The 24731-nt window shown below is 43.8% G+C and overlaps 2 protein-coding genes across 4 annotated transcripts; one reads left to right on the forward strand and one right to left on the reverse strand.

Annotated features, from left to right (window-relative positions):
* Positions 1-334: 334 nt before the first annotated feature.
* LOC310870768 (transmembrane protein 69-like) lies at positions 335-2780 on the forward strand. Of its 3 annotated transcripts, none has more exons than XM_083782072.1 (3): positions 335-522; positions 641-686; positions 1087-2780. In XM_083782072.1, exons 2-3 carry the CDS (start codon positions 648-650, stop codon positions 1837-1839), a joined length of 792 nt encoding a protein of 263 aa, XP_083638198.1. In that variant the 5' UTR covers positions 335-522; positions 641-647; the 3' UTR covers positions 1840-2780. The 3 variants fall into 3 exon arrangements, with proteins under 3 accessions (XP_083638198.1, XP_083638197.1, XP_083638199.1); XM_083782071.1 differs by having other exon boundaries at positions 335-474; XM_083782073.1 differs by having other exon boundaries at positions 335-474; positions 1204-2780.
* Positions 2781-2929: 149 nt separating this feature from the next.
* ipp (intracisternal A particle-promoted polypeptide) lies at positions 2930-14411 on the reverse strand. Its single transcript, XM_083782069.1, has 10 exons — positions 14317-14411; positions 10036-10481; positions 9355-9566; positions 7971-8190; positions 7466-7612; positions 6673-6840; positions 6238-6375; positions 6003-6125; positions 5442-5662; positions 2930-4943 (listed from the first exon to the last, which is right to left on the reverse strand). Exons 2-10 carry the CDS (start codon positions 10400-10402, stop codon positions 4719-4721), a joined length of 1821 nt encoding a protein of 606 aa, XP_083638195.1. The 5' UTR covers positions 10403-10481; positions 14317-14411; the 3' UTR covers positions 2930-4718.
* Positions 14412-24731: the final 10320 nt, after the last annotated feature.

Below are 24731 nucleotides of genomic sequence, written 5' to 3' on the forward strand. Positions count from 1 at the left end.
AAAGTTTGAAATTGATCTATATATGTATTTAACGCCAGATCTACAAGCTCACAACGAGTGGCAAAGCTTGTAGATAGTCTATTTATTATATTGTGATCTTTTTTTTTTGTATTTGTTTTAATTCTTGCCACATTTTGTATATTGCGTTGACCTTATAATGAAATTAGAAACTTGGCGAATGTATTTGTATTTACTACCTTTATACATAATCATATTTACATATTTTGTGTTTTGATCCTGAATGCAACTCGCTACCTCCCCCAATTCTGTCAGGAAAACCAATCGATATCAGAACGGATTTGGTGAAAGAGGAACTAAACAAATCAATCGATCACAGAACGGAATGAATGGTAGACACGGACGGCAAACGAAACGACCTTCTACCACGACCACAACAACTACTACTTAACACGTGTAGCTGAGCCCGTTGACTTCTTTGCGCGTTAATTCAACGTTCAAGAATAAAAACCCAAGGTTAACAATAAGCTGGAAACCTTGATTCCTTAGAAGACTAATGTGGTGGTCAGCAATCTTTAATGTTAGCTACGCTGTAGTTAGGCATAATAGGCAACATATACTGGCTTCAGTCTATGCTTCAGTTTCACCCGTTATTAACCGAATCGTTTGTTTTCTTTTCCAGATCGAAAATGATTTCATTTGCATTGAGACGGCACTTTACTCTCCGGGTAAGAAGATAGAGCCTAATTAATTCCCTTTATCAAGCATCATTTTAAACTTAAAGGTATATTCAGTGACTTCACTTAATTCAAATATCACTTATTTTTTTGTTTTGTTGTGATAATCCTCCCTACTATAGAGTGTGCTGGCCATATAAGGAGTTCGTCCCTGTCCCCAGTTAACCCCTGGGGGTCAAAAAACCTTAGGTTTCGTTTTTGACTCTCTATCCTGATTGGACGAAAGGCTGGGTCCCACAGCCAAAAACGAAACCTAAGGTTTTTTAAGTGAAATCACTGAATATACCTTTAATTCAACACATTGTTGATATAGGCTAATTAAGTTTCCAGTTCTCAGTGTGTAACTTCTACTTGGTCTCTTCTGCCATTTCGTTTTGATTTATGTTTCCAGGGTCAAGCATGGAGATGCATTCAGCCTCTAGTCAGACCTCCAAACTGCTTATTAATGAAGTCTCAGGAACATTATGTCACTTCCACCATGGCCATTAAAATTGCCTCTATATCACAGCTCTCCACAGTCTCCAAACTAGCATGCACCAACAGGTTGAGTGTGAAGCCTCTGATGAGCTGCCTCACGTCGCGTCTCTGCCATACAAACCAACCGAGTGCCCCCCAGGGAGGGGACAGGGTACCTGCCATTGCTGCCAAGGAGAGTTTCAACATGAGGGTCCTTGCTCAAGCTCCCAAACCAGCTTTATACCTGGGGTTCGGTGGCCTCCTCCCCTTCCTCGCAGCCCCGTTACTGATGGCTGCCACACAGGCCTTCTACCCAGAAGTGGCTTTCGCACAGGTGGCCTATGGAGCCTCCATCGTCTCCTTCCTAGGAGGGGCTCGCTGGGGGTTTGCCATTCCTGAGGGTAGCCCTGCCCAGCCTGACTGGAAGAATCTGGGAAACAGTGTTGTGCCGTCTCTTCTGGCCTGGCTGGCGTTGCTCTGCAGGGACGATGTCACAGAGGGAGCCCTGGTGGTTCTCATGGGACTGGGACTGTCTCTGCATTATGACTTGACCCTGTTACCGGGCTACCCAGGCTGGTTCAAAGCCATGCGGACTGTCCTCACACTGGTTGCCACTTTCTCGCTGCTGGCTACACTGACACTGAAGAAGCTCTGCACTGAGAAACAGATAAAGGAGCTTCAGAATTAGTCACTTTACCCCTAGCATCCCTATTTTATGACATGCCTGTATACGCAAAGATTTCCCCCTCAAATGTTTTTATAGTAGATGTACAAGCTCACAATGCGTTGTGATGTGAGCTTGTAGATTGGCTATTTTAGAACACTTTGAATATGGCTTAAGATTGTTAAAATGCTAAAACTATCCTAGGCTAGGCTGAGGTTTTATTGAGAGTTTAGATTTGTCTCCCAATAGCACACTTAACAGGAATATTTTTTACTCATGAACTGTAAAGTATATCATCGAGACCATTCAATACTGTATTTGCATATACAAATATTGCCCAAGCCCTAATTTACTTACAGATGGATGGAAAAGGTATATTAGAGCAGTTGAAAAGACTCTGCTGCATTTGGATGGTGCAGTGGTAAAGTACCTGCCCCCCACCATGGAGGTCATGGGTTCAAATCTACCATGGTACATTTGGCATTGTCAAGTGTCTATACCAGGGGTGCCCAAAAGGTAGATTGCGATCTACCAGTAGATCACAAAGGCTGTGCATCATCTGACATGCCTCTAAAAAATATATCTAAATATATTAAAAACTGCCACTTGATTTAAGTTGACATAAAAAGGGCTTGGTGATAATTGTCACTGCATGTAATGCTATGGGCTGGGGCGTCACCTGTCAGTAGGGAGTACTGGGCAGGAAAAGTAGGTCTTAAGCTTGGGGGGAATTAATCGGCATGACTAAATTGGGGTAAAAAATTTGACTCCGCTACCTACTTAGAACAAAAAAGTACACATTGGACTAAACTTATCACAAGTGACTCATGTTACAAATGGTTGATAATGTATCATTTGCTGTCTAGACAAAAGCTCTATGCTAGACTTTGGTGTCATGAAGTATCAAGGCCACAAGCTTTATTTATGTTAAATGCTCCTAAACATCTTTTATCAGTCTCTCCATGGTGAACTCTTGACTGTAGTGATTGAAATACTATGATTAAATAGTATATTATCCCAAGGTAAAGGTCTGTATATCTTATGTGTTCAACTTACCCTTCAATAACAGATGTTTTCTTTTGAGATTGAATGTGACATTTAAAGTTTATTTGGGGTACTGAACTCTAGACCGTGTAATTCACTTGAGAAAATGGTTGCTGGCTTGTTTTAATCAGCAGAGACAATACTGTGCTTTAAATTATTAGGGCGCTCCCATGTCACTATCTGACAGTGATTAATAATACTTGATAAGAGGTACTGCTGTTAATTTGATTAGCTGCATGATCCAACAAGGATACAAGAGATGTTTTAAAAGGCCAACATTAATTAAAAAAAAAACAAGGAAAACTAATTCTAAATATGTCCGCTGTCTTTTCTCCATTAAGCTCGAAAGTGGAAAGTTCTAGTGTTAGGTCTAGTGCCTCTAATGAGTTGATAAAACAAGCTTCCCTTGTTTGAAGTGTTGGGTAGCCACTAAAAGGCACTGTTTTTAAATTTTTTTTTTTATTTTACAATAAATACAAGTCAGGAGTTTAAAAACGGTTGCTCAGTCTGCCGGTATATACCACAAAAACAGACCGTTTTGTGAGGTGCTGCACCTTATCCAGAGCACACACCCCTACTATCCAAAGGTTGACACCCAGAAACATCTAAAAACTAAAATATGAAAATACAGGCAGAGGGAATGATCCCTGCAGATACAGACACCGCCACACATTTATTGTGTAATGATTGATAGTACTTAGTTTTATATAGTCTATCTAGTACTTGTTATACAGTACCTTCAAGCCAGTGCTTCTCGAGGGGTTTCCAGGGCTTCCGCAGCAAGATGAGGAACAGGTATTTTCCTATTTGAAAATAGCTGATCTACAAGCTTGTGATGTGTTGTGAGCTTGTAGATCCACTAATTGTGCAGGTTCAGTGTGCAAACTGGTACTACAAAGTGGCCTCTTGGTGCAAGTGTGCGTTGTGATATTGTAGATTATTTTTTAACAAATCTCTTACGGGAGTCAAACGGGGGTTTGTGGCATCAATTTGGTCAAGTCATTGACAAACATTTTTGAGAACCACTGCATTTAGACCAAATTCCTTCTTAAATCAGTAGCTCTCAAACATGTTCATACCAAGGACCCCCAAACTGATATTTGGCCATGGACGTGATGGACCCCCCCCCCAATCTGAAAACAAGCTCACAGTTCAGTGTGACACTGAGTTATGTGCTGTGAGCTTGTATATCTGCTATTTTCTAGACTGAACCACTGCTGGTAAACATGGTCCCTCATAAAGCAGCGAAAAGTGACAAAAGATAAAGGGATGATTCATTCATGGGGCTCAAGGAACCACAATGTCATCATCAGTTTACGTATTATAGAGCACAGTATCATCTTGCTGATTTGACCTGCTTAAGTAAAATAGGGAGAGATTCTGGCATCAACATGTCTTGGTAGATTATCACTAGTTTGCAGGCTCTCTAATGTGTTTGGGTAATATATCAATATGTGGTAATATCGTCACATGGCATAAGTGTTGTCTGTTGTCTGGCTTTAATCACTTAAAGCCTTATTTTATACTTTCAAAGATCACTTAAAAATGAAAATAGATTTACAATCTCACAACGCATTGCAGACAAACAGCTCCATGGGGGGCTGGGGGGGCTAGGGGTGGGCACACTGGTGGACACTCGTCACCCGCCCCCCGCTAAGCACCCCTTCCCCACAAACCCAATTGACTGACAAACCAAACTTTATTAGCCCCCGCTCTAAATAGCCAGCACCCCCATAGTCCCCCCAAGCACAATTTTCTGGAGTCGTCGCTGGTTGACGAGGATACCATCTCAATACCATAGAGGTATTTGGTCAAAAATGTTGATATTTTATTTTGTCCATTATGATCAAGCCCTATTGTCAGAGAACAGCCAAGCCACCGTCACAGCGGCTAGTGATCATGTTGCCAATTTCGGTCCATGTGTCCAGGTGAGGGTCGTAGATCTCCACAGAGTCCACCGTCACTGGTGCAGAGAAGTCCCTGCTGGAGGCTCTGCCCCCGATGGCATACAGCAGCCCGTTGACCGCCGACACAGATACCCCTGCTCGCGGCGTAGCCATCGGTGCCACCTCCACCCACTTCTCCTACACAACACAAGATGAGAAAAACAGCAAATCTATAAACCATCTGGTGAGCTGAATCTGAATTGGAACTCAAAATTGACAAGGTATGTTACTTGATAGGACGTTCTCTGGGTACAAAGCCATGGTGGAATTACTTGGGGGCCTCATGATGTGGCCCTCTTACCTAGCCTGGCTAAAGCCAGACACGAATGCCGTTGCCAAAAAAAAATCTCACCCGTGTGAACTGAGTGTTGCAACTCCCCTCTCCTCTCCTCTCCCCCCCCCCCCCCCTCCCCCTCCCTCTCCCTCTCTCTCTCTCTCTCTCTCTCTCTCATTAGCAGGCAACAGAGCAGCACTATATCTCTCTCTGTTTCTGGCACAGCACCCCTACTGGTACTAATAGTCATATACTGGTGCTCAGATACACATAGGTACACACGGACATTGCTGGTTGTAGGAGTGGTTGCACCACTCAAAAAGATTGCCTGCCGGCAGAGTATTAGGCAGGCTACCTCTTACCTCCTCAGGGCAGTACTTCTCCACTGTCTCCAGTGACCCCAGCGCCTCGTTCCAGCCACCCACGGCGTAGATGCAGTTGTTGAGGCAGGCCACGCCCACGTAGGCTCTGCGTGTCACCATGACGGGCAGAGCTCTCCATCGGCGGGAGATGGGGTCGTACTCCTCTGCCGAGCGGAGCTCCATTCCCTCATCGCTGATTCCACCGATCACATAAATGAACCCTGGGAGGTGACAAGTGTTATTTTTAACCACAAACAACTGCAGTTAACAATTTAAGCCACATTCTATACTTCTAAGAGCTCACAATTGTAAACAGTTGTGACAAATTGTGAATTTTGTTTAATAAAAATAGGATTTTAGATGCTTACACTTTACATTCACTATAGATAAGATGGCTATATATATTTTTGTTTTTGTAGACTAAGTATATACATAGACGCTTATAGATCCGTTCTGAGAAGTTGACATTATCTAACTCACCATTTGCCACCATGAAATGTTGCCCTATTAACCGAAGTTGTACAAATATTACAAATTGATATTCACCGGAAAATGATATACCTTGTAGCTCACAGCAGCCAAAGTAATAGCGGGGAACTGCCATGTTACCTATCACCTCCCACTTATTCTCCTCTGGGTCATAACGTTCCATCGTCTTCCCAATTTCTGACCCGATCCAACCACCTACAGAGGGAGAATGAGTTGACATTTCATTACAGCTGCCTGTAGGACCTACAGAGCCAAATGGTCTTAGTTCTTCAAAGAGAAGGGCCACAAACATGGCATCACTGTTTACCCAGTGCATAAAGAGCTCCGTGGCAGGGACACACGCCCGGCCCACAACGAGGAAAATTCAAAGACGCCACAGCCGCCCACTGCTTCGTCACCGGGTCATATCTCTCAGTGCAGTCAAAAATCATTGAGTCTTTCTCCCCTGGTGAAAAAAAAGAAAGATTAATTAAATCCATTTCATTTAGTACTCACTACTCAAGCACTCAAGCCTCATTAATGTGGTTAAACTGGGGGCGGCAATGTGGTCAAGGTGCAAACCATATAATGGGCTCCAATGCAGCCTGACAGCAACTTGCGGGTTCGATTCCCGAGCTCGACGACCTTTGCTGCATGTCACAGTGTCACTCCCCATCTCTCTCCCCGTTTCCTGTCATTCTCAACGGTCCTATCCAATAACGGCAGCAAAGCCCCAAATAATATCTTTTGGGTAGAACCTCACCTCCCACCACGTAGATCATCCCCTCCAGTACGGCAACCCCCAGCCCGCTGCGGGCCTGGTGCAGGGAGGACACGGTGGTCCAGTACTGGGTGAAGGAGTCGAAGCGTTCCACACAGCTCAAAGCCCGGCTGTCGCTCCACCGGCCGCCTTGCAGTCGCGTGTAGCCTCCTGCCATACGGGAAAACCACACAACCGTTTCTGAGTTTGTGTAGTGCGTTATGTAGTTGGATGCAGGGTTAATTGTACTTTTACACATAATAAATAATCAATAGATCATGTGTTTTACAATATATAGTTAGCCATCTCATAGAGTGTGTCTTACAAATGGTTTTGAGGGGCGCAAGCCCCTCCTATGCCCAGTTTTCCGTGTTTGTGTGAACACAAACATGGCTTGTGATTGGCTGATCATTACCCCATAGCGGTGACTGGCTGATTTGACTGGCTGAGCAAAGTACATATTGGAGCTAAAAGTGAGGGCAGAAAAGTGAAGACGGAAAAGTGAGGACACAAATTGTGATTGGCCAGAATGATATGATTATAAGAGCGCCCCTCACTTCACACAGGTGTGATTTATTTTCAATAACTTTTATTTTGAATGTGTCATTTACAGTAGGTGAAAATAACATTAGTCGATCTACTAGCTCACAGCGCGTCACGATGTGACGCGTTGTGAGCTCGTTTTGCCGTACGCCGAAGCATAAAATACAGCTTAAGTGGTTAAAATACATTTGTATTCAGTTAACCTGAACAGCTCACTTATAGAAGTTAAGGCGAGATGCTTAGGCCACAGTACCAATGGCGTAAAGGAACTTTCTGGCTTTCCTCCTGGGTCTCATCTTGGTCGGCTGAAACATCCCAAACATCTTATTTTCCTTGGGAGATTCGGTGTATTCTTTGAGCAGAGTCTGCAGAGCCACCCGGAGGCTGAAGTCCATAACGCCTTTGTATTTGAGCAAAAGAGAGTACAGTGAAGCTACATTCATTATTCTTATTGCTTACAACACGTCATGTTGGGTAAAACTGTGTTCAATGGATCCAATGTAGTTATTATTTAATCACAAAATCTTGTTAACACTTTCAATTTATTTAAAAACAAAAACTCAATATAATAATGACAAAGTAGGGCATTCAATTGCGGGGAGGGGGGGGGACATAAAAAGTTGAAATATGGAGATACAAGGTTTCTGCCTGACAGCAAAAATATAAACAATAAACTAGAAAATCACCATTTATAAACATCCAATCCACTTTATTTATATAGCCCAATTCACAACTCACGCTGCTCATGTTCTTCTCACCTTCTATGTACTTGAAGAGCCTCTGTGGGGACAGCAGGAGGAAACGGACTGGCTCCAATACCTCCACCACATGTTTCTTCCTCTTGGTCACATCATGGAGAACCCAGTCCATGGCGGCTGTGAAGACCTGGTACTCATCTTCAATCCTGAGCTCCTCGCTGCCGAGCAACTTAACCAGCTGGTCCTTTGAGAGGCCCCGGAACTCATCAGTAACGCACACCTAGGAGAGGCCAGCCGACAGGCTTTCAGTAAGAACAGGGGCAGACATAAACAATATTCACATGGCAGCCATCTTGCCATTAAGTTAATGAAATGCCACCCCGTTGCCACCCTGCTTTTTTAATGCAAAGTGCCAAAATATCTGTCATGCGAATATGATCTATTGCACCTTTCAAACTCAGTGAATCCTCATTAAAAAAAATCACACCCGTGTGAAGTGAGGGGCGCTCTTTCATTATACATCATCATACATCATCTCATGAACAACTGAATTTATGTATCACATGAACAACTGAATTGATGCGATAGGTTGGTTAGATTTACGTCATATTTACAGACATTTGACCTCATTTCTCCTTTCATTGTCAATAGCAAATATGAGACGTGTGGGGACAAGATTTATGTCATATATGGCGGGCATTTTACCTAATTACTCCTTTCAATGGCAAATATTGAGACGTGTGAGGAGCCGTAGGTACAAGATTTACGTCATATTTGGTAGACATTTGACCTAATTCCTCCTTTCATTGTCAATGGCAAATATGAGACGTGTGGGGACAAGATTTGGGAGTATGGGGAGCAGTAGGGACAAGATTTACGTCATTTAGCAGACATTTTACCTAATTTCTCCTTTCATTGTCAATGGCAAATATTGAGACGTGTGGAGATAAAAGCTGTACAGGAGGGGCTAACGCCTCTAGAGAGAGGACTGGTGAATGGTGATGCAAATGGGTCTGCATTTCTATAGTGCCTTTATTCAAAGCACTTTACAAAAAGCGCTACATTCACCCAATGACATCCACATTCACACAAGGCAAGTGGCAACAATGTAAGTCACCAACCGGAAGCAGTTATTAGGGGTTCAGTGTTTTGCTCAAGGACAGCTCAACACAAAGCCAGGAAGAGCCGAGTATCCAACCGAGAACCTTTCCAGACAGCTGCTGCAGTTGCCCTACCTCCTAGGAGTCACTGCCGACATGCAACACAGAGCTAATAGGTAGTGGTGGAGCACACAAGGACACTCTTGCTGAACATAGGACTCTCTATTGACCGGCATCAAGCTTTAATCTAGATTACTGTACATACCAAAGCGACAGCACAGCGCAAAAACACAGCAAAGAGATCTGAACTAGCAATAAGTTGGAGAACCAACATACTTCCGTACCTCCAGGAAGTTAACACAGATGTAGTTCTCAGAGAACTCCAGCATGTCCATGCAGCCAATTTGCTCCAGGAACTGGTAGATGCCCACACAGTTAGAGGGGTCCATGTGACCTTTGAGGAACTCTCCGCAGATGGACACCACTTCACTCAGCTGCAGCATGTCTGCTGCTACCATCATCTCCTGTACGTTCTCCACTGTCACACTGATCATACCTGAATGGAAAAAGCTGATTCAGTAATAACGTATTGTCCCGAATATAAGACGACTCTGATTATAAGACGAAAATTTTCAAGACTAATTTGTTGGAAAATCACATAGTCAAATAGTCTAGTCCTCGATTATAATACGACCTGTTTTTTAGGATATTTCCATTGGAAAAAAAACGTAGTCTTATAGGGTAATAAAAATGGTGTAATAAAAAAATCCACAAAACACCATCAAATTTTGTATCTTTGTTTGGAATTGGCATATACAAGCGGGTGGCAAGTTAAAGGAAAAGCATGACCTATGGATGGAGGCGTCATGACTCAGTGTTTCATCATCATAGCATAAAGGTAATCACCTAATACAAGTGCATTACACTGGAACACTGAGATTTTATGTATCACATTAAAACTATGATTAATGGATGAACATGGTACTTTGCAGGCAAAGACATTTACAATGACATAAAGTGTGGACCTGTATATATGAAGTCCAACAGCACCTCAAAGACCTCCGCCTCTACCCCCAGGATCTGCACCTCTTCCATGTCAACCTCACTCATTCCCCCAGAGAACAAAGCAGAGAAATAGGGGCTGCTGGCTGCGAGCACCAGCCTGTGAACCCTGAAGACTCGCTCCCCGATCCTGAGTGCAACGTCGCAGAAGTCCGTCCGAAGCCGCATCTTGTTCATCTGGGCCAGGATGATTCTAGCATAGCGGTCCGAGGCCAAGGCGGCCTGCTCGGGGCACTGGCTTGTGGACATGGCAGCTGCATCACCAAAACCACTGGCTGTTGGGATGGAGGTGGAGGCAGCGGAACTCCACGGGCCACCAAGAGAGGACATGGGGGATTGGGCCAGTGGTTCAGTTACACCGAGGGTTGCTTCATAGCACAAGATAGTTCCAGGGACACATGACTTGACCCTAGGGCAAAGAAACAGAGACAGAGTGAGTAGCACAGCAGTAATGAACACTAGTAGTCAGAGGATATTAACGTAGGGTCCCTGCATGCATTTATCCCAAGCTCTATGGTAGGCAGATGTACATACCCTCCGTTCAAGCCGTGCTGTGGCCTGGTGGTGGTGGTGATGAGATGTTTCAAAAGAGAAATTTATTTTTGTTTGACCGTTTTGGCTTCTCTCTTCCTCACTTCCTTGACTTCCTTATTGACTTCCCATTGTACCGCCTCCCACACCGAGACTGGCTAGCTGAGACAGAGCAGATCAGAGGCAGGAACGTAGGGATGCGCAGCTAGCCACTCTCGGTACGGTACAATGGGAAGTCAATAAGGAAGTCAAGGAAGTGAGAAACGTTTCTGTTGTCTCCTATTCAGTATTTTAGCTGTGACGTGAGCAGCACCCACTCCTGAGATACTTCCGGGTCCTACTTTTGTGTCGCTTTTGTGTCCCCATAGAGTTATACTGTGACGCTCCGTCTGACTAAATCTGAGAAGAAAACAACCTCAAAAGTCTCATTTTACCGCTTTCCTCACAACAACAAAGCTGCGCTGCTCTCCCAAATCTGGCTGTGACAGGCCGTCTGCCCCACATGGAATACTATCGCCATTTTATTTTATTGTGTCAACTAAATCCTCATTAATGCAAACTAGATTCAACATACTCAAGCCTGCACACATTCTAAATATGCCCCCGAAATATTTTACAGAGCAAATGGTAGTAATAATATTAGTCTTTATTGTCTCGACATCATATATTTTTGTTGTCATGGACACTTGTACATAACATTAATAATTCTACTCGAGTTGGAAGCATTAAGACCCATTTTAACCCTCAATGGCTTCCTTTCTGAAAAATAACGTCATTGTAAAAAGATTCACGCGTTTAGATATTCTTTACAATTACAATTTAGGCATTTAGCAGACGCTCTTAATCCAGAGTGACTTACATTAAGCAAGAACAAAAAAAGCATGGGAATAGATCACATAAAAACATTTATCAAGAAACATGCGCAAGCTAAGAAAGTAACAGTGGAATATCTATATAATGAAGCTATACATATAAACTATACATCTATACTACTATGCTATACATATGTACTATGACGTGCTATGACTACATACAATGCAATTATAGTGCTGTCTACATAACATGCTATAAGTCTGTATGAAATGCTATCTAAGTCTACAGAAATGCTATCTAAGGGGGTGGGGTAAGTGCTATGGGCCACGATGGAGTCTGAAAAGGTGGGTTTTCAGACTACGGCGGAAGATTGGGAGTGATGCTGCAGTTCTGACTGCAATGTGAAGTGCATTCCAACGTTTTGGAGCCAGAAGGGAGAAGAGTTTGGGACGTGTGGAGCGTTGTCCCGGCGTTTTTAGTGAGGGTACTTCCAGCTTCCCTGCGTTGGCTGATCTGAGTGCGCGTGGGGGTTTGTAGGGTTCGATCATACTTGCAAGATATGGGGGAGCCATACCTTTGGTTGCTTTGAATGCCAGCATCAGAGTTTTGTATTCTGTGCGGGCAGCGACCGGGAGCCAGTGGAGGGAGCGGAGCAGGGGGAAGACATGTGAGAATTTTGGCTGGTTGAAGACCAAGCGAGCTGCGGCATTTTGGATCAGCTGGAGAGGCTTAAGTGCACATGCTGGTAGGCCAGTAAGGAGGGAGTTACAATAGTCGAGTTTTGACAAGACTGTTGTCTGGATTAGGAGCTGGGCTGATTCCTGGGTGAGGAACGGTCTAATTTGTCGTATGTTATAGAGTGTGAACCTACAGGATCGAGTGACAGCTGTGATGTGAGTTTTGAGAGCTGACTGTCCAGGACAACACCAAGATTCCTGGCTGTTGGGACAGACGTTACCAGGGCGTTGTCTACGGAAATAGTTAGCTCCCGCATAGGGCAGGACTTAGCTGGGAAGAAGAGAAGCTCAGTCTTGTCTGGGTTCAGTTTGAGGTGGTTGGAGGACATCCACTGTGAGATGTCAGCCAGGCATGCGGTGATGCGCTCTTCCATTCTATTTACAATGAGATGCGGACGGGAGCTGGTGCCACTTGGACCCGGACGTAACGTAGCACTACAAAATGACGTCAGACTTAAATACTGAATAGCCGCTTTATGCATATTTTGAAACATCTCACCACCACCACCACCAGGCCGCAGCACGGCCTGAACGGAGGGTATGTACATCTGCCTACCATAGAGCATGCGGTAAATGACTGCACAGGCACCCTATGTAAAGCAGTCCAAACTTCAGAAAAGGGCCTGAACGGAGGGTATGTACATCTGCCTACCATAGAGCGTGCGGTAAATGACTGCACAGGCACCCTATGTAAAGCAGTCCAAACTTACGAAAAGCTTTACGGAGGGGCTAGTGGTACCCCAACTTTCAGCAGCTGTCAAAAATTCCCCTAGGGTGGTTGAATAGAAACCAATGTGGGATGTTAGTAGTACTATAGACACCTTTACAAACACATTGGTGAAGAAAATTATTGGTTTTCGCCGATTTATATGTTAAACAGTTAAGTAAAGTAAGTGGTAAATTTGTTTTATAATCATGATCTAAATTGGCAAAGGAACTAAAGCTGTCAAATTGTGGAGTGTAAAGTACAGTTGTATATTATACTATACGACTCTCAGATGCAGTGGAGTAGAAAGTAAATTAATAAAAGCATCTTGATAAATAAAAGTTAGACAGCTATGGCCGGCCCATAGCTGTCTAACTTTTATTTATCAAGATGCTTACTTATTATTCTACTTTATTTGTATTAATATATTTTTTATCCCACGATTTTGTAACCCATTTTTCACCCCTGTGTCAATCATCTAATGTGATCCCGGGCTCTACACACCCTCCACCAACCTAGTCCCCATATATGGGGGACAAGGGGGGAGCAACGGACTTGAACTCATGCTTCCTTCATGAGTGTCCAAGTTGCTCCTTTACACCTGACAGGGGGGAGTTTCCCTGGTTGGACGTAGCGCGTGGAAGGAACACGTTATTCTACTTTCTACTTATTAATTTACTTTCTACTCTACTCCACTCCACTTTCTACTTTATTTATCAAGACCCCAATCCCATAGCATAGCCTATGGGGTCCGTTCCGTTGGTGCGGGCCTGGGTAATTAATGACACCTGTCGATTTGTGTGCCCCATGATGATGTGTACTGTAGTGCTCACTGGAGTAAATGCGGTCCGTGGGAAACTTGTGGTAAAGTCACAAGTGGAGAGATTCGACCAAATACACGTTTTCTGCCAGAACTTTCAAATGGATATGAAACTAGAGGACATGTCAACTACTGCAATAGTTGACTCCAACTGAAGTCGCAGAAAATTGGTGAGTACAAAAACTGAATGCCTTTAATCCGCCGCGGTGACTCATCGACCCAGGAGGGCATCTGTGACTATGCATTATTAATTTAGGCTATAGTGTTGCTGTGGGGTTAGCGGGCATCCAGGACGCAGACTCTGCCACTAATATTATATGATCCACATTGATGCAAATTGAATGGCTGACAGACTGTCATCGGCTTGCAGTCATGCAGGTGCAGCTTTTTTGCATTAATGCCTCATCATTGGTTTTCACTGAGAGACAGAGATCAGTACTAGTAGCTCTATTGTTCACACAGCCGAACCCCTGTTAGCCATGTACGCCAGCTGAGCTAACTGCTAGCCAGGATGGATGCTCTGCCTCCTCTGTGCTCCCAGCCTCCCAGTGCATTCAATTCATGGTTAGATGACAATCAAACACGCTCAAAATATCCCTGGCCAGATTGTCAGAACGTTTTGAAATGAATGACTAACCTTCGACAGCGTGCGTTGAGGACTGGTTAAGTTTACGAGGCTGCAGGCAACTTCCGTATGCACTGTACTGACTGTAGACCTCTATGTCGTTGACGGGACTGTCAATCGACTTATCTGAAATGACTACAACTGCCTGGCAACTAAGGTGTCCCAATACTAGGCATAATCAAAATAATCAATACAAGTTAAAATTTGCCTTTAGTCGACATGTTGATCTTTGTCGTTAAGGCCTGGTTGTCTCTTATGAAAAGGATAAATTGAGATGATACATTTGTAAAACAAAAATATAACTATAAAATACACACGTTGACGTGTTTATTTCGATGTTTCTTGGTGTTTTACTAATGATTTATTTATAGCAATTCACGTCATACAACGCTAGATGGCAGTGTCGCCTTTGAGTTAACCCCTTGAAATCAAATCTGACCGATTTTCCAACTTTAAAATATGATTTTGAACTGGTTGCCACATGTTTTCATCATGATGTCCTCCACGCATAACACAAAATAATAATGTTGACAACTTTTTGTGAAGGGTATGTGTTATATTGTTCATTGTTCGTTTCTGGTCAAATCTGGGTGACTGTAGAAAACTGGAGGTTATGCAATAACCGTGGTTATGTAAATAGTGCAAGCGAGCATTTGCTTGCTATGGTGGGATAGCATCTCCTGAGGCTATCGACAGAAAATACATCTTTATAAACTCACATTACTAATATTTATATATAGGGTCTTGTGTGGCAGGACGCACCCGTCCTCCGGGTATAAAGCGCCCTCTGTGCACGCACAGGGACGGATTAACAGGGGTTAATCCGTCCCTGTGCGTGCACAAGGGCCCCTGGGCCGGTAATATTTGCAGGGCCCCCATAGCGCGCGTACGTGTGACATTTTCGTGTTTTTCCGTGTTTTTATCTTCTTTTTTAACAAAATTAACAGCCAATGAAGGGCCTTTCAGGGTGTCAAACCTAATACCTCACGGTCCAATTTCACCCGAAGGGCCCCTGAGAGCCAAGGGCCCCTGGGCCACGGCCCCACTGGCCCAATGGCTAATTTGTCCCTGTGCACGCACGCTCATTCTGATACTTTCCTTCTGCCAATACCTCCAGTTATTTGAGAATAGTGCAACGCTCCCATTTGCTTGCTATAGGAGAATCCATACACTCACTTCATTATTACCAGAGACCCAATCCCGGGGCTGCACACGTCACAGACGGTAACTACGCCCCATACAGAAGTAACGGGACCATAAACATGCCACCAGGCCACCGGCCCAGTGGAGTTAAGGTGAAAGGTCGAGGTCCACCGGGTCCCTGACCCAATGGCCTCATTCTTATGTAAGGACCCGACAGACTTGGGCTGCCTTATATGCTCTAGGCCCACCCATTCGGGCCTAAATTCACTAGACCACTTGACCCCTTGGGTCAAGGGCTAGGGCAGGATTTAAGAGTGATCCCTGCACTCCTCAGCAACCTGTAGGACTGGAAGTAAGCATCGTTCAGGTCGATACTGGTGGGGAGAATTCAGTAAGGATGTTGCTGTCACCATTTTGAAACACCCTGCGGGTGGCGGAGTCCTGTTCTGTGTCTGTCCTTGTCCACGCTCGGAGCGGAACTTCCAGTTTGACACGGTTGGCACCTTTGGTGGGCTGTAGCTTGACGTTGTGGCGGTGGTGGTGGCTCTTGGTGCTGACTAAGCACCTTGGCGTTGCGTCTGCTCTGCTCACCTGAAGCAATGAGTTCAGCCGTGCCTCCATGGAAGAGGTCTGCTGGGGCCATGCCCGTCTCGGGGGCAATGGGACGATCCAGAAGGGTGGAGCGGATTATCCCCGTCATGGGGAGGACGTCCAGCCATCTAGTTCTCTCCTGGATGATGCAGAGTGTCATGGCCTTGCCCAGGGCTTCTGTATCTGTTCTGATGAGCTTCTTAGCCTCGTCGTTGAAACATCGTCCCCAGCTGTCTCCAGGAGAATAGTCAGAGCCCTGAAGCAAGGCTTCTGCATTCAGGGTTCTGGCTATGGACATCAAATACGCGTAAATTATTAGAAGCGTCTCTGTCCTTGGAGTCAGGAAAAGTTGCTGCTCTGCCTGCTGGGGGACAACGTGGCTTTCTTGGGTTCATGAGGTAGCCCGCCATGAAGCGGTCTATCTCCGGGATACCCGTGAGGCCCGCGGTCTCTGGGTTATCTGTGTCCAGGGCAAAAGCATTGCGACGTGGTGGCTGGTCCTGGAAAGTAGGACCAATTGTCAGAGTAAAAAATTCCATGAAACCCTGGACGTAGGGTAGAATGGTTTTGTTGCCCTGGGGGGCCGCCTGTTGTTCGAGTCCCTGCCACTGGAGACCCTGAGGTCTGGCTGGTGGGGCCTGCGGCCATTCACGGTTGCACTTGAGTGCCACTTTCATGAACATGTCCAGGAACTCGTCCTCGTGCTGTGCTAGCTGTATTGGAGCAGCGGCCTGGATAGCCTTGAGAGCCACATCGTCTGCGGCTGCTGGTGGGTGGTTTCCTCGTTGAGGACTGTGATCAGCGGGGGACCTCGACATCGGGGTCGAGGTCCCCAAGTGCTCGTCGAGCTCACCTTCTCCATCGGAAAGTCAGAGAGAGTAGGAAGGGAGTTCTTCGAGGGGCTCCTCATCGTCCATGGTACCACCACCATGAGCGGGCCAGGGAAGCCGGAGGCCAATATGGTTCCTCCTGGAGAGATGCTGGTTCAACTGTGTCTCGAGAGCCCATAGCCTGCTGGCTAGCAGGCGGTTTGCTAATTGTAGCCGAAGCCATGCTGGATACAGTTGATTTAGATTTAGCACCAAAACGAGCATACATGCTGCTTCCACTAGCGGAGGAAACCTGTTTTTAAGTCAAGGACCCCTACATTCTCAAGGCTGGCGACCTCTGTGATGTCAATAACTGCAGGCCTATCTCTAAACTCTCAGCCTTGGCTAAGATTCTGGAGGGCCAAGTATCGACTCAGGTTAAACTCATTCTTGATGCACATAAGATTCTAAGTTATATTCAACTGGCGCCCCGCGGGCCAAATGCGGAGCCAAGGCCATGCTATTTTCTCCAAATAGCAGAATATAAATGTCCCCCCAAACATCACCACTCTGGAATGGGTTGAGTTGTATAAATATCTTGGGATTTGGGTGAAGTTAAACTTCAAACACCACATTGATGCCTTGGCAAAAAAGCCTTAAGTTCCCGCTGAGTCCTGCTTTTCTAATGCTTCTCGCAAAAAGCTGGTTACAGGACTCTTCCTGTAGCAGCTCGAGTATGGGGATACTGTCTACCGTTTTGCTAGTTCCTCAACTCTGAGCAAACTTGACCCCTTGTTTCATGCTGCATTTAGGTTCATAACAAACTCCCCCTATATAAAGGGACTAATAATAGGACTCATCACTGTACTCTATAGGCCTACGCCTAGTGGGTTGGTACTCCTTAACATCTCGCAGGTTGCTACTGTACATCGGTATATTCTCACTTATAAAGCCATTCCTGGTAATCTCCCACTTTACATTTGTTCTAAATTTGAACTCGTCCAAAACTCTCTCAACCTCAGATCAAATGCTTGGCTGCGCTATGTTGTGCCCCCAACAAAATCTGAGGCTGGAAAAAAATTTTGTGTTAAAATGTTTTGAAAATATTCCAAATATGGACCTTTTTTCAAGTATAGATCTACAAGCACATTGTGAGCTTGTAGATTGACTATTTAAAAAAACCTGATGCATATCAGTTTATAAAGTGCTCATGTTGCCTATAGCTTGTTTTCATAGACCTGGTTACTTATCTCTCCCTGGTTGCCCTCATCCTGAATTCTCTTTCTCCTGAGAGGACCTTCATCAGGCCCGTTATCTGGGCCAAGCAATGAGCTTATTGGTCACAATTAAAATGGAATCCAAATAAGTAAGCCAATAGAAAGTTAAGCTCTGCGGCTCTGAGCTGAGAGTCAACTCAATGAGCTCTGACAAATTGACAATCATAAAACATTATTTTATCACAACTGTTTCAGGCTCAGCAAACCATCTTGGGGATCTCCCTAAGACTGTTAAATCATAATTTATGTCATCCCTATAGGAAAATCCAGCAAATTGTGATTATAAGTAGTACTATTGTACCATCTAAATTAGTGTTGAAACTCATTGGCCTTGGTGTGGGCAGCTCCATCTGTAACTGGCTATTTGATTTTCTGACGGGTAGGCCCCAGTGTGTTCGCATAGGAGAGAGAAGCTCATCCACAATTCTCACCAGAACCGGTGCGCCCCAAGGCTGCTGCCTCAGTCCTCTGCTGTACAGCTTGTTTACGTTTGATTGTGTCGCCAGATACGAGAATAACATCATAATTAAATTTGCGGATGATACCACAGTGATCGGACTAATAACCGACGGTGATGAGAGGGCCTATAGGAGGGAGATAGAGGATCTAACTCTATGGTGCGATAACAACAACCTCTCACTTAACACCAATAAGACCAAAGAAATCATTGTAGACTTTAGGAAGTCCAAAGGCATCCACACCCCCATTTCCATCAAAGGGTCATCTGTCGACATAGTTCATAACTTTAAATTCCTGGGCATACATATCACAGACACATTCACATGGTCACTCAACAACGAGTACATCCTCAAGAAGGCGCAGCAGCGACTGTACTTTCTGAGGCGCCTTAAAAAATTTGGCTTAAGTACAAAAGGACTAGTGAACTTTTATCGCTGTATAATTGAAAGTGTCTTAACTGGCTGTATCACAGTGTGGTACGGTAACACGACCGCTCAGGATTGCAAGAGGTTGCAGAGGACCATTAAAACAGCAGCTAAAATCATCGGCACTACAGAATGACCCAGTCTCCATAACATCTACACCACTCGCTGTATGAAAAAAGCCCATAACATCATGGAAGACACCAGCCACCCCGCAAATACCCTGTTCAAACTACTCCCCTCCAAAAAACGCTACCAGAGCATCAAATCTCGTACCACCCGTCTCAGTAACAGTTTCTACCCCCAGGCAGTCAGGCTGCTGAACAGCTGACCTTGAACTGTATTGCACTTCACTTCACTTGCACTTTTCTTTTCCTGTTTTTGTCTTTTCTTGCACTATAGATGTTTGTTTATGTCCTGTGTATGTAAGACTGAGAGTGCTCTGAGCAAAATAAATTTCATTGTATGTATACTCTGTATCTATACAAATGACAAATAAACCTGAACCTGAACCCTCCCAAACCTGGAAACCAAAGAACCGATACTTTGATCATGATGTACTGCCTGGAACTCGGTTGACAAATTAATTCATACATTTATTTATTGGTTGTTTGGAACAGAATGTCTTTCTGAGCTTGAACTAATTATCTCTTTGTAATAGACTTCACATGTTCCAAATGCATTATTCTAGCTACTTATTACATGGGCACTCTGGTATCTCTTTTTTTTTTTTGGAGTTTGGAGTGATTGTTCACTTCAATATAACTATACTTTATTTGATCTGTGCTGATATACAAATTAAAACAACTTTTGAAAACTTTTAAATGCACATTGGATGCAATGCAATTGATCCATATTCACCTTTACAATCACTTGTATTTAATATTTTAAAGTTTGAACAAACATGGTTCATTTTAAGTAACATTGGCATCTAAATAACAGCATAGACTCTCAGCCATGTAATGTACTTGGTGAAGAATATTTGTCCCAGTTGAGACACATGAATGGCCTTTCAACAGACTTCAAAATAGGTGCTAAGACTTTTGTTATGTGTTAACCATATAATTTCTTGCTTAGTAATTCAGGAACCTTATTACCGGTAATAGTGCCTCGTTCAAGTGGGACAACAGCCATTTCCTGTGTGTGAGCCCAAAATATTAGTCAGAACATTGATTCAATTTACTGATTTGAGTCAAGATCTTTCATTGGTTTGGCATCAACCCATGGTACCACTACTTTTATCTCTAAAAAAGAAGAACATATTAACTGCATATAGAGTACCGAAAACCACACCCCCTGGGTCATAAAGAAATGTTCCCATTCAAACATCCCATGGCCTTAACCAAAATTCACTTAACTGTGTTTAAAAAAATCGAAGTAAAAATTAGTCCATTTTACTAACATGGTTGCCAAGCATAAACTGACGCCAGTAAAGTAATTAATTCAAAGAGGCTGAAAATAAAAGCCTGTCTTAATCACAGACTATATCAAAATATAACTAAATATAAAAGATACAGAGCAACCTCCCTGACAGCATGCCTGGACTCTTTCTGTATGGACTTCTTTTAGTTTTTTTGGAACATGTTAAGCGATTAAAAAAAATGGTCATACGTAGGTTTGTCATTGCATTTGGTGTCACTGAAAGTAGGCATATCCGTTTTTACTTTGGATTTGTTCCCTGTGCTGCCGTCTGTCTAGACAGGTGCCTCTTGTAAAACAGGTTTTAATAAGTAGGTAGGTGGTAAAATGAATGTAAATGTAGAACTGCAGACATACAGACTTTAGTTAACTTACTACCAGTGCACGTCAACAATGGTGTGGAGCTTCTTTGTTTGTTTGTTTACATCTCAAAGAACACATGTTCAAGAGGGGCAAGTTGAAGTTTGTTATGATTCTCTGTAATCACCGCACCATGTTCAGTAAGAAAAGCATCATGGGATTTGAGTGAATACTGAGAGAAGTTGTTTGAGTCGTAGGCTTATATAGAATTCCCCCATCCCTTTCAAATGAAATGCCCTACCATGTCAGAAAAAAAAACATTGTACATGAGACGGGAGAAACAGAGACCTTTACCATGGAGGGAGTTTTTGTTGGTATTTCCCTTTTTTCCCCTTTTTTTAAACATGCTATATACTATTTCCACTTTGACCAAACACTGGTCTAGTATTTCCCTTACCAGTAAATGGACATGATCGGTCACCCACAGTGGTTTCTAAATGATATGCCATGTAAATTCCTTATTAGAGGAGGTATTCATTCTGCTATAAAAACAGAAGGTCCTGTAAAGGTCAAAATGACATGGAGAGCTAAATTAGCTGAAATTATGAAAGTAATTTGTGCATACTGTGATGCCACGCTATTTTCAAACATTTTGTTTACATGGATGAAGAATATATTGAAGACAAGTTGCCAGTGTCTTGCCTCTAGGGTACTAATTTTGCAGTGGCCATCCTCCTCAGTCCTGGGAAAACCCATGAACTACTTAACTCTGTTCTTAGCTGACCTCCAAATCTTAAATTACGCGTTTTGTGATTAGCCTCTCCTGATGCCTTCGTGACATCTGCACTGGATGCTGATGACCCTAAATCCTATACTACATTGCTTTGTTGGCGTTTTGCCTGGGTGCTTTTTAAATCTTTTTAGATTGCCTTAAAACTTTGAGGTCAAATTAGTTCTGTGTTTCGTGGAAGGGCCATATGTCAAGTACAACCAGAAAGAATTTGGCTAGCACAGAGATTATTAACCTTAATTTCAAGGACTCCCAATATGATCTGCATGGACCCCCATTTGATACGATTCTTATCTCTGGCACCCCAAGGCCCCAGGCAAAAGGCCAACATCATACATTTAGCTGGTGACCCCCGGATCCCTCTGAAAGACACCTGGTGGCCCCCAGACCCCAGGTCAAGAACCACTGGAGTTGCACATGAATTAGAGAGGGTGTTGTGCTGCAGGTGTAGCCCAGAGAAGTTTAAAGCTAGTCTCCTTCTCTAAAACACTCATTAGCGCTGTCCTAGAGCTGCCACGCTGTCCACGAATCTCCCAAAATGACCATCCACAAAGATAGCTTGGTTTTGGGCCTGGACTGGCCTGGCATGACTTCCTGGATGTTTTGTCAGCAAACAGTGTGGGGTTATCGACTCAATGTCAACTCTCACACCAGGCTGATCTCATTACCCCATTAACTCAATCGCTGCAAACAGAAACCAACAAACAAAAACAAAAAAACGGTCAATAGATGAATGGCACCCCCATACATCTGCATGAATTAGTATCATGATAAATTGCGAACGCTGAGAGGTTGTGCAAGTGGAGACAAAACAACATCTTCTCTCCACATCTTATTCACCTAGTTGCCTTATATTTAAATATTCAATAGTAAATGAAGGTATGAATAATGGGACACTGTCTTCAAAACACACACACACACACACACACACACACACACACACACACACACACACACACACACACACACACACACACACACACACACACACACACTCCTTCTGCACCACTGACCCAGAGGTGAGAACTATTGATTATTCTTGTAATACGGATTTCTGGGACTGTCGGATTAGGGCCTGAGAGGACTGAAAACTTGCAGTGAGAGGTAGATTAAGGACACAAAGATATATCCCTGGAGGGTATCAATTTTTATCAAAGGAACAAATAATCTAGGGTCAGTCAGTTTTGCAATTCAGGTTGAAATTATTAGATTTAAGACACATGTATGTGCTGTTTCCTCACAGCTAGAAGGTCCTGGGTTCGATTCCCGCTCGGGACGCTGTGGGTGCTGGCGGCGTGTTTCCTCCTCTGTGTCATCAGTGCCCATACCCGAGGCGGGGTTGGTGAAAGGGCCTTTCTGTGTGGAGTTTGCATGTTCTTGTTCTCCCCGTGTCCCCTAGGGTAGGTACCCTCACAAAAAACATGCAGTAATCCTGGTCTCTAAACTGCCTCCCCCTGGCCAGCCGGGGCGCCTGATGGAGGGGAAAGGAACTGGTTGGAATAACGTGTTCCTTCCACGCGCTACGTCCAACCAGGGAAACTCCCCCCTGTCAGGTGTAAAGGAGCAACTTGGACACTCATGCATGAAGGAAGCATGAGTTCAAGTCCGTTGCTCTCCCCAGGTTGGCGGAGGGTGTGTAGAGCCCAGGATCACATTAGTTGATTGACACAGGGGTGAAAAATGGGTTACGAAATCGTGGGATAAAAAAAAATGATAAAGAAAAAAGACACATGTATGTATGGAGTGGTCCATCAATTAGATTTCAAATTAATACATTCAGAATTTTTTAATTGAAAGTGCAAGGCCAAGGTTTTTCCTTGGCCTCTAGGGAGTGTGCATGCAACGTTTCACGCAGATCGGTGCAGTTATAGGTAAACAATTGTAAATCTGCCTAATGGTGGTGCTATAACAGGCCGAATAATTGGAGCAAAGGTTCGTCGTTGGCATCCTAGGAGTGTGTGTGCGAAGTTTGGCATCGACTGTGTTAACGGTGCCGGAGATTAGCTGTTAACGGACGGACACTGTGTCCATGTGTCTGTCCGTTAGACGGAGTGCAACCATACTCTCTCCCCATGCCTTCGGCCTGGTGGAGACAATGACATCTATAAACTTTATTCCAGGACATCTATATAAAGACAATATGTAGAATCAACTGCACACCAACACGCCAATGCAGTTTTCTGGATGAATCTTCCACGACTACGAAATTATTAAGTATGACTGAAGTAAACAGGCAGTTTGTCGCTAAACTTTGTCGCTAAAAGCAGCCTTTTTACTTGACAATTTTGGGGTAAATAAATTGCTTAAATTTTCATCTGATATGTTTAAAATGTTTAGAACTCCGTATTTCCTATAACCATTCCAGGTTACAGGTATAGAAAATGTATGGTTTATTTTCCAGGGTTTTCATGACCTGATCACTATTCCTTTTTTTAGATTCTTTTAGATTTGTTTGACAATGTACACATTATCACATCACTTTACAGAATCTCTCTTTTTTTTCAAACAAGACAAACCACACTAAAAACAAAACTAGAAAAAATAAAGACCCCCCCACACCCCTGCACCAGAAAGGTAAACCACACAGCTTGCATTACTCTGTATTGTCCTTTGACAACAACAATTTACAGTAGATCAACCCAGAGGAGATATTGAAGGTAGAACCTCAAAAAACCTAACCCAGATATTTTCATAAGTAGCAGGTTTTCTCCTTACATTGTACAGTATTCTTTCTGGAGTATAGTATGATGAAAGTTCATTGTCTCATTGTCCAGTGTCTCTGTAACGGTGACTTTTCAGATTTCCAATTTACCAGAATAATCTTCTTCATGAACCGGACCCTCGGTCTGGTTCTGACAGGCTGGTAGTGTGTGCAGGCTGGGTGGTGTGTGATGATAATCCAGTTGAAGTATTCCTTTCATCCTTTGGTAGGGCGGCTGCGGCGGCGGGCCCGGGAGAAACAATAACGCGACATGAGACAGTATCACGCTAAAGGTTTTTAAAGTTTATTACACAAACAGGGAACATATATAGTGCTGGATCATAGTGACGTGACAACAAGATATGATACATAGAAACGTGACATGATAATGACAAGGCAGCAAGGCTGACCTTACTGGCGCTAACTAAAAGATTTCTCTCGTATCTATAAAGTACAATGCATGCAGTACTATCACATATCAAGTACACTGTATCTCAAGTTCAAGTACACAGACTT

This window comes from Protomyctophum parallelum (assembly GCF_964188405.1).
Source record: "Protomyctophum parallelum genome assembly, chromosome: 14".
NCBI classification, from domain to species: domain Eukaryota; kingdom Metazoa; phylum Chordata; class Actinopteri; order Myctophiformes; family Myctophidae; genus Protomyctophum; species Protomyctophum parallelum.